Here is a 12,034-nt window from a genome sequence, read left to right as displayed (position 1 = left end):
TTGCAACAGAGGTATGTTTTATACGATCTGCTAGGCGGGCGGGAAGGAGGTGGGCCCGGAGATTTGCTCCATGGATTGAGTGGTGGTGCCGGGGGTTTGAAACATTGGTAGCACTCGGCTTCATCTATTTACGAGTAAGAGCCACGCCTGGCCTGTTATCAGGCGGAGAGCCTCTCTACACAGGGCGATCGTGGCGCCGCAGAGAGCCGCGGGCGCGGAGCAGAGGCAGAGGACAGCCTCGTACATAGGGCGGCAAGTTGCGGATGGCGGGATGCGCGACGAGGTTCAGGAGGCTGAAGATGATGTCGCTTGCGACTCGCCCCACTTGGACCTCGAGCTGCGTGCCGATGCCGGCTGCAAGGCGCTCTGCGGTTTGGTGACGCCGTCCCCCTCCGCACCCGCTGGGTGATGCGAGGTGGGGAGAGCAGGCGACGAAACAGCTGCAGGCCTGCGACGGAAGGCACCCAGCGTTCCTCGGTCTTGGCGCTGACATAATGTGGACCCTTGCGCCTGTTGACGCAAGCTGGCCGGCAAGCTGGAGCTCCGCCTCGTCCTCCACCAGCCTGGCGCTCCATCTCCCTGTGGCTCTGCTATGAGCTACCTCTATTGCTACTGAAGCTCCATCGCCCGTCTCCGCGTGCCTCGCGCCCCCGCCACCATGGCGTTCAACTTCAACATCTTCCGCATCCTGGGCGACCTGTCCCATGCCATCTCGCATATGATCCTCATCGCCGTCATCCACTCAAACCAGAGTGCTGAAGGTGACTATGCTCCCGACGCCTGCTTGCTTGCTAGCACACGGCTGACAGAGTGCCTCCGCAGGTGTCTCCCTCCTGACCCAAGTGCTCTATGTCGTGGTCTTCTGTACGCGATACATCGACCTCTTCGTGGTCTCTCCATTTGGCGACTGGCACAGGTGGTGGAACTTTGTGCTCAAAATCTACTTCATCTCCACCTCGGCATACATCGTCTTCATAATGACGCGCGTTTTCGCACGCACGAGGGAGAGGGAGAGGGCCATGAAACTGGGCGGATATGCTACTCTGGGAAGCCTGGTTCTGACCCCAATCATGACTGGCATCTTCCACAGCTGGCATCCGTTCACCTTTGGCGAGGTATGTCTTCCCTGGTTTCGGTTTCAAAAGTGGGGGTGACTGACTGTGAGTTGATGTAGAACCTTTGGAGCTTTTCCATTATCCTTGAATCCGTCGCCGCCCTGCCGCAACTGCTCCTGCTTCGGCAGACCAACGTCCCCACCGTGATAGATTCGTTCTATCTCGTCACGCTTGGCTCGTACCGTGGCTTCTACATCCTGAACTGGCTCGTCCGCGGTTTCGGGCCGGAGCACAACTTCGATCCCATCCGCACCATCTTCGGTATCCTTCAGACGGCTCTGTACATCGATTTCGCATGGGTGTACTGGACGAGACAACGCGTCAAGCTTCGGCATGGCGGGGTTGTGGATAGCGATGACATGAGCCGGAGCTGGTTCGTCGGGCGAGTGCTCGGTCGGAAGAGCACAGACGTGGATCGCGACGATTTCGACTACGATGCCGAGGCTGGAGACGCCCCGTCACCACAGGAAGCCAGGCCAAGGAACAACAAGTGGGGTGCTCGCGGGGTTTCTGTTTCGGCAGATGAGGGAGTGCTTGACCGTGACGGAGGGGAGGCATCCAAGCCCCTCACGGCACCAGAGGCGTTTGAGGATGACAGCGACGACGAAGGCGACTTGGGAGGCAGATCCAGCCACAAGAGGGCAGAGGACCATGTCAGCGGGGTCAGCGACGGTTCAGAGTGGCGAGAGAGCCGGGATTAACGGGGAAGGCGTTCTCTTTCACATTGTTCATCGCCGTATTCTATGAAATCGGCTCGGCGCGCTTGGCTGGTTCTAGGTATCGGTTGTTACCATCTACAGCCGAATGGCTTCATGTTACGTGGCAAACATGATATTTGGCATTAGGCAATAAGACTTTCATCTTTTTCACGATTCAACATGGGGGAACGTCACAGGCACGCCTTCAAGCGCCGCTTGCTGCACGGCCGATCTCCCGCCTGCAAGTGGTGCTTCTGCCCCCCTCCTTCGACGGCGATAAGCGGGGTTTGCCCGAGCTGGCAATATTGCGTCACCGCCAGCTTGCGACGCCTCATAAAGCCCCGATATCTCCGCAGGCTGACACAACATAAGCCCAGCGCAGCGGACGTGTGTTTCTTAAGGTTCTACATCATCCATGAGCTCGTTGAGAAGACTGCTCACGTTGCAGAGGCATCTTGGCACCCTGCCCACCCGAGGCCTCGCTACGACAACGACCGCCAAAATGGCCACCAACGGCGACTTCGACATCAACTCCAAGCTCCAGCTGAAATCGGGGTACGAAATACCGGTGCTAGGATTCGGTGTACGTGGATGTTTCATCACTTCTGTTCACAAGTAATTTCCTTTGCATTCCTCTGTGCTACTAGCTGCGACAGAAACTCCCGGTATCAACATCAGCTTTTGTGTCGCTTGCAGTGCTACTATGTGCAACCGTGAGATCCTTTGTCCATTGTTGCTGACCGTTCCCTAGGTGTATCAGACGTAAGAACCATCTTTGAATGGAAGTCAACGGACCAAAAGGCTAAGCCCATGCAAAAAGTCCCGCAGCTGAAGCGACCGACCTTGTCAAACACGCCGTTGCGAACGGGTATCGCCATGTAAGACTCAGATGACTCGCAGCCGGCGTACAGGCACGCACCGTGTTTTGGATTCCGCGCAGGAGTTAACGCCACGCGCACACGCGATCTGTAGGTCGACTCAGCCCGAGCCTATCGCAACGAAAAGGCGTCGGCCGCGGGCTTGATAGCCTCCGGCATCCCCCGCTCAACCCTCTTCTTCACATCGAAGGTGGCGCCCAAGGCCATGTCGTACGACTCGGCCAAGGCGGATGTGGAAGCAACGCTCGAAGAGACGGGGCTTGAGTACGTCGACTTGTACTTGATCCACGCGCCGTACGGCGGGCGCGATGCGCGCTTGGGCGCGTGGAAGGCGCTCGTCGAGGCGGTCGAAGCGGGGAAGGTGAGAAGCATCGGCGTCAGCAACTATGGTGTGCATCACCTGGAGGAGTTGGAGGCGTGGATCCAGGAGACGGACGAGAAACAGGGCAAGGGGAAGGGCGGCGTGCTGAGCGTGAACCAAGTGGAGTTGCATCCATGGTTGGCCAGGGATGACATAGTCCGGTGGTGTCGACAGAGGGGCGTTGTGATGGAGGTGAGGATCGTGATGTCTTATTACTCATGCGCTCGCCCACTAACGTCTGTGGCACAGGCCTACTGTCCGCTGGTCCGGGCTACTAAAAACGATGACCCATTGTTGGTGTCACTGGCGAAGAAACACGGGAAGTCCCCGGCCCAGGTTTTGTTGAGGTGGAGTCTGCAGAAGGTGCGTACGCCGGGGCGAACCCCTTATAAACAGGAGATGGTTGACCATATGACAGGGCTTCGTGATCCTTCCTAAAACGGTGACCATGTCTCGCATCGAGGAGAATGCTAGCCTCTTTGACTTCAAGCTGGACGCCGAGGACATGAAGAGCCTAGACATGGGGGGAGAATATGCACCATGCGCCTGGGATCCCACCGTTAGCCGTGACTGAACGTCACCATAAGCTTTAGCTCAGGGTGGAGGGACCACGGCCGCTCCGAGACTACGGGAAGCGGGGATATCCAGCTTAGGAATTTCGATGTGACCCACTGCTTAGACAGGAAATGGAGAGCGGGAGTGTTCCAAGGAAGCGTTGTCTGACCGGCAGGGGAGCCGAATTGTCATCGTCGGACCCTGGAGGCTGAGATTGTGAATGATCAACGCACCGGACGGAGGCTGTGCTCTGCCTCTGCCTTAGCGATAAGGCAGCTCGGTGCCTAGCCAGCCTTGTGTAAAGCCGCTAGTCCGGGGAGGTGCAACCCTCCAACAGGCCGCGAATGCAGCTGCGCACCGGGCCGCGACTGCAGGTCTTACCTCTTTCTGTCCTTATTTCAGATGGCCAGCGAAGGAGGCTCCGGCCAAGGCTAGATTATTGAGGCTTTTCTCCAACACTGGGCCCGTAGTTCGGCTGACGCCAAACGCTCGCCCTCGCTGAGCCACGGTTGGGGCGGCTAAAACTGTCAGCAGCTGGCGACGCTGTCATTGGCCGCCGCGTCACCCCAGGGCGCAGGGAGATGATGCCTCGGGGGCCGATATGCAGCTGACTCGGCTGTATCAGAAGATCGACAGTGCAACGGCCAACACGGCGTCTCCTTTTAGAAGCAAACACGAGCAGGCACAAGGTGCGGAGGCGGGCGATCGGCGGCTGCTGGCAGACGCTCACGCAGGCCCGAAACGGCGGCAGGACAACGTCGGTTTGATCAACGGCACGGCGAGGGGGGCTGGCAAGATGGAAGGGGTCGGTCGGGCGCCGCGAAACCCAGCCACGGAGGCGCTGGGAAAGCTTGGTAAAGCTTGGCTCCTGGATTACGCGGCTTTTGGGCTTGCGGCTAGGCGTATGTTTGCGAGGACGCGAAAAGCGCGCACGGCGGCGCAGGGCGAGGCCTGGTGTTTATGAATCGCCGGAGCCGGACTTGTCAGGCGGGCTGCAGGAGCGAAGGCAGCTGGGCAGGGCGGTAATTGCGGACTGGCGGTCGCGGCCTGTTCACTACGGGCGTCGTCATCACGGCTGCAACAGCGCTCGGAAAACACTAATCAGGATCCATTGCACCACGCCAGGCATGCAATCGCGTCACCCCGGCCGGGTCGCGGCATCCTACGCGACTGTGCCAATGCCCATGCCGTGCTTGCCGGGCGGCCAAGAGAGAGGCTGCTGCGAAAACCCGGGACGCAATAGTACGGCTTTCCCCCGCCCTTGAACGCTGCCACTGGCCGCGGGCTGTGGCGCACCGGCTCTCGCCAGCCTCTTCCTGGCCTCGCACCTCGCTGGCGCAGCGGGCTCAAGCGGGCGCCCGGTCCCTGCCTGACGCTTGTGGCCGCGACATCACCGCCAGCACCCCGGTCAGCGCTCGGCCGCATCTCCACACGCGGCCGCGAGTTGCTCCGCGGTGCCTCGCATCCGCCGCGCCATAATAAGACTGCCTCTGCCCCCAGCCCAAGCCGCTCGACCCGGCAATCCCTCACGCGACAACACTCTCTCTCACCCAGCCTTGCTCCCGCCCTCTCTGCCAAAGCGCGCCCCTGCTTTCCGGCTCTGCGCCCGTACTATGCGATTGGCCCTCTAGACGCCCGACCTCGCTTCCCCAGATTTCCGCCATGTTTGCCCGCCTTTCGCTATGCTCGCTGGTCGCCGCGCTCGCCCTGGTGCGCGATGTGCATGCCGTCCCCACACCCGACGCCGCGGTACGGAGACGGGATGCCGATTTTCTCAGCGTCAAGACCAAGAACAAGCAGGACCACAGCGGCAAGGGCGGTGATCCCGTGGACAAGTACTTCCACGAGTCGACGGTAAGACGCTCGCCCGAACCGGCATCCGCCATGGCCCCCTCTAACGTGCCTGCCTGCAGTTCCACCCGCACTACGACGGCCGCTTCGCCGAGACGACGCTGACTTACGACGACCGGCTGTCCAACCTCACTGCCCTCGTCCAGACCTACCTCTCCACCATGCACGACATCGGCGCGGAGACGTGGATCATGCACGGCTCGCTGCTCGGCTGGTGGTGGAACCGCAAGATCATGCCCTGGGACACGGACATCGACGTGCAGATGTCGGAGCAGAGCATGCACTACCTGGCCAGCTACTACAACATGACGGTCCACCACTTCAACATCCCCGGCACCGACATCAGCCGCGACTACATGATCGAGATCAACCCGCACTACGTGAACGGCTCCACCACCGACTGGCTCAACGTCATTGACGCCCGCTGGATCGACACCGACACCGGCCTGTTCATCGACATCACCAGCGTCCGCCACGACAAGGAGAAGGAGGACGCCGGCAACCCCGGCTGGATGTACTGCAAGGACAAGCACCACTTCCGCTACGACGACATCTTCCCGCTCCGCGACAGCACCTTCGAGAACATGCCGGTCAAGATCCCCTACGCCTACACCGCCCTGCTCCAGGAGGAGTACGGCTCCAAGAGCTTGACCAACACGCGTTACGAGGGCCACCGCTTCGACCAGGAGGCCATGGACTGGATTCCCCTTGAGTAAGTCTGACTTCGGCTGTCATTTTCCGGTATTACGTGTTTGCTGACTGTATTGCCTCGTGTAGCTCGTACTGCGCGACCCACAAGAAGGATTGCCGTACTGGAACTCACCAGGGAGGCGAGTGAAAGCATCCCTGACTTGCGAATAACTCCCTCGTCGAAAGAGCATCAGGGATGCCCTTGTACCGACTCTATCCCGTAAAAATACGAAGGCCTCGTCATCGCTCCTCTGGTCTGGTCTCCATTCGCCTACAGCGCCAAGTCCGGTCTGACTTGTCCGGCCTCCCTTGCCACTCGTCAGCGAGTGAGCGGCGATGATCGCCAACATCCACTTTGTACAGACGACATCCGAACCCGTCCCAATGTGGACCCTGCATAGCCCGGAGTTTATTGGATCCATTTCATTCCTCGGTAAATGTGAGCTTTAGCATTATAGCAAAGGCGCTACAGTAAAGGCATCGGGAAAACGACAAAAAGCAAACGGCATACATGGATGGAGAGGGAAATTTCTTTTTGTTCTGACGACTTTTTCTTTTTTTTCTAGAACATGAATGTGGAGGGAGAAGATGATGGACGAAAGAAGAGCAATCTGGCCTCTATCTCAACCACGACCGAGAGCGGCATTCATGGCATGTTTTGCTTCGTTCGAAAGCTAGATACCCACCATTGCGTCCAGGTACCGAATAGGACCAAAGACGTTTGTTTTTTGCACGCCGTCTCCAATGAATAGATTCGTCTTGAAACAGTTCAACTAAGGTGTCCTCCAATCACAACGTGTTTTCTGCATATCTCCCACTTCACCCATAGCTCGTCGGTAGCATGCTCGACAACCTGTTAGTACTTTGCCAATACCTTGGTCTCGCCCCCTCCTCATAATGTTTCTCCAAGACAGTCCCATTTGCCTTGTAGCTCAGCATCCTCTCATCAGGAAGGTGCTGTCAGCATTTATAGCAGCTGATAGGATCCCCGGTTATACCAGCTGAATTTGTACCCTCTTCACTCGCCGACGATTGTCTAAATAGACGGAACTGATTAATCTAATTAAGGATTGTTTTCAATTCCTTTACTATGGTACCACCTCTTCTGCTCACTTAAGCATCAACCGAGGGACTGAGCGCTCAACGCGTACGCTAACCCTTTAATCAACGTATTTATCCACTGCCTTGCTGCATCGGTCTTAATTGAGCCATCAACAAAGGCTTTCTTTTTTTTTTGGGGGGGGGGGGGGGGGGGGGGGGGGGGGGGGGGGTTACCGAATAATATGAACACATTCTTTGGCTAGTTATCCCCAAATACAAAGAAGTTCGTATAGATGAGTCTGCTCTTTAGCAATTCCATTAAAGCAACATTTGTGTCTTCTTATGTCTTGGTCTCTCATCGTTACACTCTTTACTGGACTTTTCGATGACGCTATGAAATATCATGTTCTGTGTGAGCTTGCAGGATTTCAGTCCACGCTTGGCTAGCTAGTCAATAGAAGGAGAATGCTGTATATGTAGCGATATTTTCTGCGTGGTGTTGCAGCAGCCGGTGTGAGCCGAGGCTCTCTTCTTTCGTGGTATGTACCTATTGTCCTAGTATTCTTATTTACAAATATTTGCAACAAACACTACCCCCGTATGGACCCATCTTTGCAGACATGCAAGCCAGCTTCCACTATAGTTGTACGGCCTAGGGCTGTGTGAGTAGGTAGTTAATCGATGAGCCAGGATGGTCGAGCATGAATCGAAGCTTAACGATACCGACACTACCCTCGATGCGGAAGAGTTTGGCCTGATACAGAAGACCACTAAGGTGCCATAGCACCTACTCGCCGCCACCATCCTACTCAACAGGACGCACGGCAACAGGGCTTTCCCCATATTCCACGAGCTGGTCGCGCGCTACCCCACCCCCAACGACCTACTACTGGCGGCGCCCTCGGGAGAAATCGAGGACCTCATAAAGAGCTTGGGATTCGGGAGACAGCACACGGAGAAGCTGGTACGCCTGGCGACCGCGTTCGTGGAGGGGCGCCCTACCGCCGGCGTCACGTACAGAGTCAATACCAGTGACTACACGAACCTGAGAGAGCACGACATCGCGCACCTGTACGGCGTCGACCCCTACGCGTGGGACAGCTGGCGGATATTCTGCCGGGACGAGCTCCTGGCTGATCACAACGGCGGAGGCAACGCGGACCCCGGCTTCGAGCCGGAGTGGAAGCGCGTGAACCCGAAGGATAAGGAGCCGAGGGCGTACGTGACGTGGATGTTGGGCCCGCGATGGGCCGCGACTACGACCCGGAGACGAAGACCGCCATCCCGCGCCTGGACAGGGCGGCGTACGACGCGCAGCGGGGCTACTAAGTCAGACAGCTGTACGAGGCCGCCGGGCTGGCGCCGGCCTGATGACCCTAAGCCCTGCCCCGGACCGGTCAGCGGACCGCGATTGCGCAGGGCATCTCTCCAGGCTCTCTTCCCGGACTCTCCCGGCCTACAACGGTTACTGCGGGGCACGCGTGCGTGGGGATACTACTGGATTTGGCGGTCTTTGGTTTAGTTTTGGTTCTTCGGGTTGCTTTGGGTCAGGGTCATCGGGGTTAATCGGCGGTCGATGCGGGAAGGGCAAGGTTATTCACAGGACGGGCGGCAATGAGGACGGATGCAGCCGGTCATGGGAAAAACGGTCCCCGTAGTCGCCGTGCCTGGGAAGTGATGGCAGAAAATAAAACAGATTAATCGAAGGAGCTGAGAGCTATTAGGTATTCATAGAGAATGCCCTCTCTTTTAGGGTCAGAATTTCAAAGTACCTGGCTATTCTACAGTCACGGTAGTTCAGTACCGCGTGTGACAGAGAACTGGGCCGGGTTACGTTCTTAAGAACGCCGCTGCACGTCGGATCAGATAGCTATGGTGCTACCGAGAGCCTTTGAGCTCGTGCTAAGCGTATGTCTTCGCAAGACACGGGTCGTCCACAATATTGAGCGCTACATGCGCCGAAGTCGGCTGTGAATCCGGAGCAATGCTGAGGATCTGGTCTCGCTCTCGCCGATCGCTTCTGGTAATTTCGGAACGATGTGGCGGTCGGGGTCCTGCGATAAGATGGAATTTCCTGGTAGCATAGCTCTGAAGTCTTTTCATGCCAGGTGCAGAGGTCGCCAGTGCCCTTGACACTCTTCAATGAGCGCACTTACGCCACCTTGAATTTTTGGATCTTCAGCTGTGCCTTGACTCTGTTGAATTCATTGACAAGCACCCAGTTCCCTCTGAGTCCCTGCGCCAGCTTCGGCTAAAGAAAGGTGTTTGCCCTCTCGAGGGATTATTTCAACTGTCCTGCATGCTTAATAAGCGGGTTTCCGAAAACTGGTTGTGCTGGGAATGTCAATCAATCAGCACATACGATTGGATGTAGGCGTATGACCACTATCACCTGTGAAGCTGATGCAGGAACTCCCTCTTACATTCCATATTCTGCCTTTTTGCGCTGTCTCGCTGGCCCTCACCCTCTCATATATCCTCGCACATGAAATACCTTCAATGCACTGCACCACAGTAGCCGATCCTATTCTTTCTGTCCTCAAGAAGCCTTGGAGTTACAACATATCTTACCGAGCTGTCCCTTGCAAGGCTTATCTTTCTTAACCACTAGCCCCAATACTCACCAACCTTTCAAACTCTTAGTAAGCCTTTTGGTATGTCTTGAGTGATTCCCAAGCGATTTCCACGCCTCTCGTTTGCTTTCTCATCTCCAGCACCGACCAACTCTCTTCCAAATGACGATTAAATTCGCCCCGTTTGATGCGCAGGATCGGGATCAGAAACTCCCAATGAGAAGCAAGAACGTCCACGTCATGATTGGAGCTGCCTCTCCCTCCGTTTACTTGCCAAAGATTCCCCCAGATAGGCGGCCTCATCGAACGGGGTCATTTTGCGCATGGAATGACCGATAAAAGGCGGTGACGTGGGCAGCTACGAGTAGATACATGTTAGCCGCTACTACAGAGTGGTATGTAGCCATCTCTCAAACGTGCCGTACGCAATCTTTTATAATCGACGCCTGCGAACGCAGATCTCGCTCGATTGCGTCGTGGTGATGTATGCTGGTTGAGCCTTGGGCTGTCCTGGCCCCCAGCGGCCCCTGTACTATTGAAGGAGCATACGCATGGTACGCTCGAGCCTGGTCTGTGGGAACCCCATACATACCGCAATTTGGGGAGGTCCATCCGATAATTTCTTAACTACGCTAGAGCCAGCACTCGGAGGGGAAGATCTGTATGGAAGGGCGAAGAAACAACCATAGAATGGGACGACCAGGGCTGTTATGAAACTGGGCTGGGGAGGAGAAGTTTCGTAACCCGCTTTCTGGCCTTCGCTGTAGCCTTGATGACCACGATCGATTGACTCAGACAGGCAGTGATGAACAGGGGATCTTGGAGGCAAGATGGTTGCCTCAAAACGGGGGCGGAGTGATGATCACCTGCAAGGCGTCCGTTTTTCGAGAAGGGTCGCGACCAGTAAGACAAGATCACTGCTCCCTTTCCATTGTAATGTTCTGGATATCGTTCAATCGTAGCTCTGAGAGCGCTGCAGCGAAACCCCATCGAGTCCAACCTGTACCATTAGGTCTCTAAAAGGCAGTTTCGAGCATCCAGGGAGTGTGCGTTCGTCGCGGAAAGAAGCTCCACGCGCACGAACCAAACTCACCGCCACGCCGGGTACTCCACTATAATAGCATGAAGGTCGTAGCCCCACACGCACGCATCTCCTACAATAGCCGCTCCACTCTCTTGACCTCCTCTCCATCCACACTCACGAAGCCCACGCCGGCGGCCTCCATCTCCTCCTGCACCTCGGACCACCGTGCCGGATCCACCGCCTTGGTCCCCTCGCGCACGACCACGGTCCGGAAGCCCTCGGCGACGGCATCCAGGGCGGTGAACTTGACGCAGTAGTCCATGGCCAGGCCGACGACGAAGACGTCCGACACGCCGGCGGCGCGGAGCAGATCAGCGAGCCCGCTGCGGGCGACGGGCGGGCGGCGAAACGGATCGGCGAAGGCCGAGTACATCTCGACGCGGCGATCCTGGCCCTTCTCGACCACGCTCGTGACGCGGCTCTGGTCTAGCTCAGAGATTAGTTCGGCGCCGGGAGTGCCTTGCACGCAGTGGTCGGGCCACAGGCGCGTGGTCTGGGTCTCGGCGGGGTTGTGCGGGTTGGCGATGGTGACGGTCGTGTCGAAGGGCACGTTGTCAGGCGCCGCGTGGTTCGACGCGAAGGAGACGTGGTCGCGCGGGTGCCAGTCCTTGGTCGCGACTCGCGCGGCAAAGGGCAGGCGCAGCAGCCGGTTGATTGTGGGCACGACAGCGCGGCCGTCGTGCACAGCGAGCGCGCCGTTCTAGCGATGCCATGGTTAGGTGGTTGCGGGCGGTCAGGGCGAGGCAGAAATAGCCTTACGGGCGGGCAGAAATCCTCCTGCACGTCGACAATGACCAGGGCGGGCCGGAAGTCGGCGTCGCTGGGCGCCGGAGCCATGGCTTGCACACGCGATGCGTCGCGGTCTACGATTACGGATACGGTACGTCAAAGGTAGACGGCGCGGAGACGGCTGAGGCGCGGTAAGAAGGTTGCGACCCGAGAGGCAGATTGATTGGGGTTTGAGCAACGTTTGGGCGATGGGCGCTGCGGCGAATGGGCTCGCTTGTCACGGCGCACCGGTCGGAAAGGCCATGCATGCAGGTGCAGGCTTATCGCCAGCGAGCGGGTCGTGCGTCACTCCTGCCGTCATGGACTCCCGTCGTGGTGTTCACCTGGCCTTCACGTTCCCCCAGGCAACCCGAGTAATTCGCAAGGACGAGTAGTTGGGGTTCTAGGCGGACTTTGGCG

General features: G+C 57.6%; 5 protein-coding genes across 5 annotated transcripts; 4 read left to right on the top strand and 1 right to left on the bottom strand.

The window, feature by feature from the left end:
• Positions 1–658: 658 nt before the first annotated feature.
• On the top strand, positions 659–1,816 carry SLS55_008628 (uncharacterized protein; the record flags this gene model as incomplete). The annotated part of the gene is made up of 3 exons (XM_066780036.1): positions 659–761; positions 823–1,115; positions 1,175–1,816. The coding sequence occupies 3 exons, from the start codon at positions 659–661 to the stop codon at positions 1,814–1,816; spliced, it is 1,038 nt and encodes a 345-aa protein (XP_066629265.1).
• A 499-nt stretch (positions 1,817–2,315) lies between these two features.
• Positions 2,316–2,695, top strand: SLS55_008627 (uncharacterized protein; the record flags this gene model as incomplete). Its single annotated transcript, XM_066780035.1, has 2 exons — positions 2,316–2,394; positions 2,565–2,695. The coding sequence occupies 2 exons, from the start codon at positions 2,316–2,318 to the stop codon at positions 2,693–2,695; spliced, it is 210 nt and encodes a 69-aa protein (XP_066629264.1).
• Positions 2,696–2,896: 201 nt separating this feature from the next.
• Positions 2,897–3,626, top strand: SLS55_008626 (uncharacterized protein; the record flags this gene model as incomplete). The annotated part of the gene is made up of 3 exons (XM_066780034.1): positions 2,897–3,244; positions 3,302–3,415; positions 3,471–3,626. 3 exons carry the CDS (start codon positions 2,897–2,899, stop codon positions 3,624–3,626), a joined length of 618 nt encoding a protein of 205 aa, XP_066629263.1.
• Positions 3,627–5,269: 1,643 nt separating this feature from the next.
• MNN4_2 (mannosyltransferase) lies at positions 5,270–6,174 on the top strand (the record flags this gene model as incomplete). The annotated part of the gene is made up of 2 exons (XM_066780033.1): positions 5,270–5,461; positions 5,521–6,174. 2 exons carry the CDS (start codon positions 5,270–5,272, stop codon positions 6,172–6,174), a joined length of 846 nt encoding a protein of 281 aa, XP_066629262.1.
• Positions 6,175–10,916: 4,742 nt separating this feature from the next.
• PNC1 (NAD(+) salvage pathway protein) lies at positions 10,917–11,683 on the bottom strand (the record flags this gene model as incomplete). The annotated part of the gene is made up of 2 exons (XM_066780032.1): positions 10,917–11,546; positions 11,606–11,683. 2 exons carry the CDS (start codon positions 11,681–11,683, stop codon positions 10,917–10,919), a joined length of 708 nt encoding a protein of 235 aa, XP_066629261.1.
• Between the last annotated feature and the right edge of the window lie 351 nt (positions 11,684–12,034).

This window comes from Diplodia seriata (assembly GCF_021436955.1).
Source record: "Diplodia seriata strain FDS-637 chromosome Unknown scaffold_9, whole genome shotgun sequence".
Classification (NCBI taxonomy): domain Eukaryota; kingdom Fungi; phylum Ascomycota; class Dothideomycetes; order Botryosphaeriales; family Botryosphaeriaceae; genus Diplodia; species Diplodia seriata.
The sequence above is the reverse complement of the archived record's forward strand: the minus strand, read 5'-3'. Positions and strand labels throughout refer to the sequence as shown.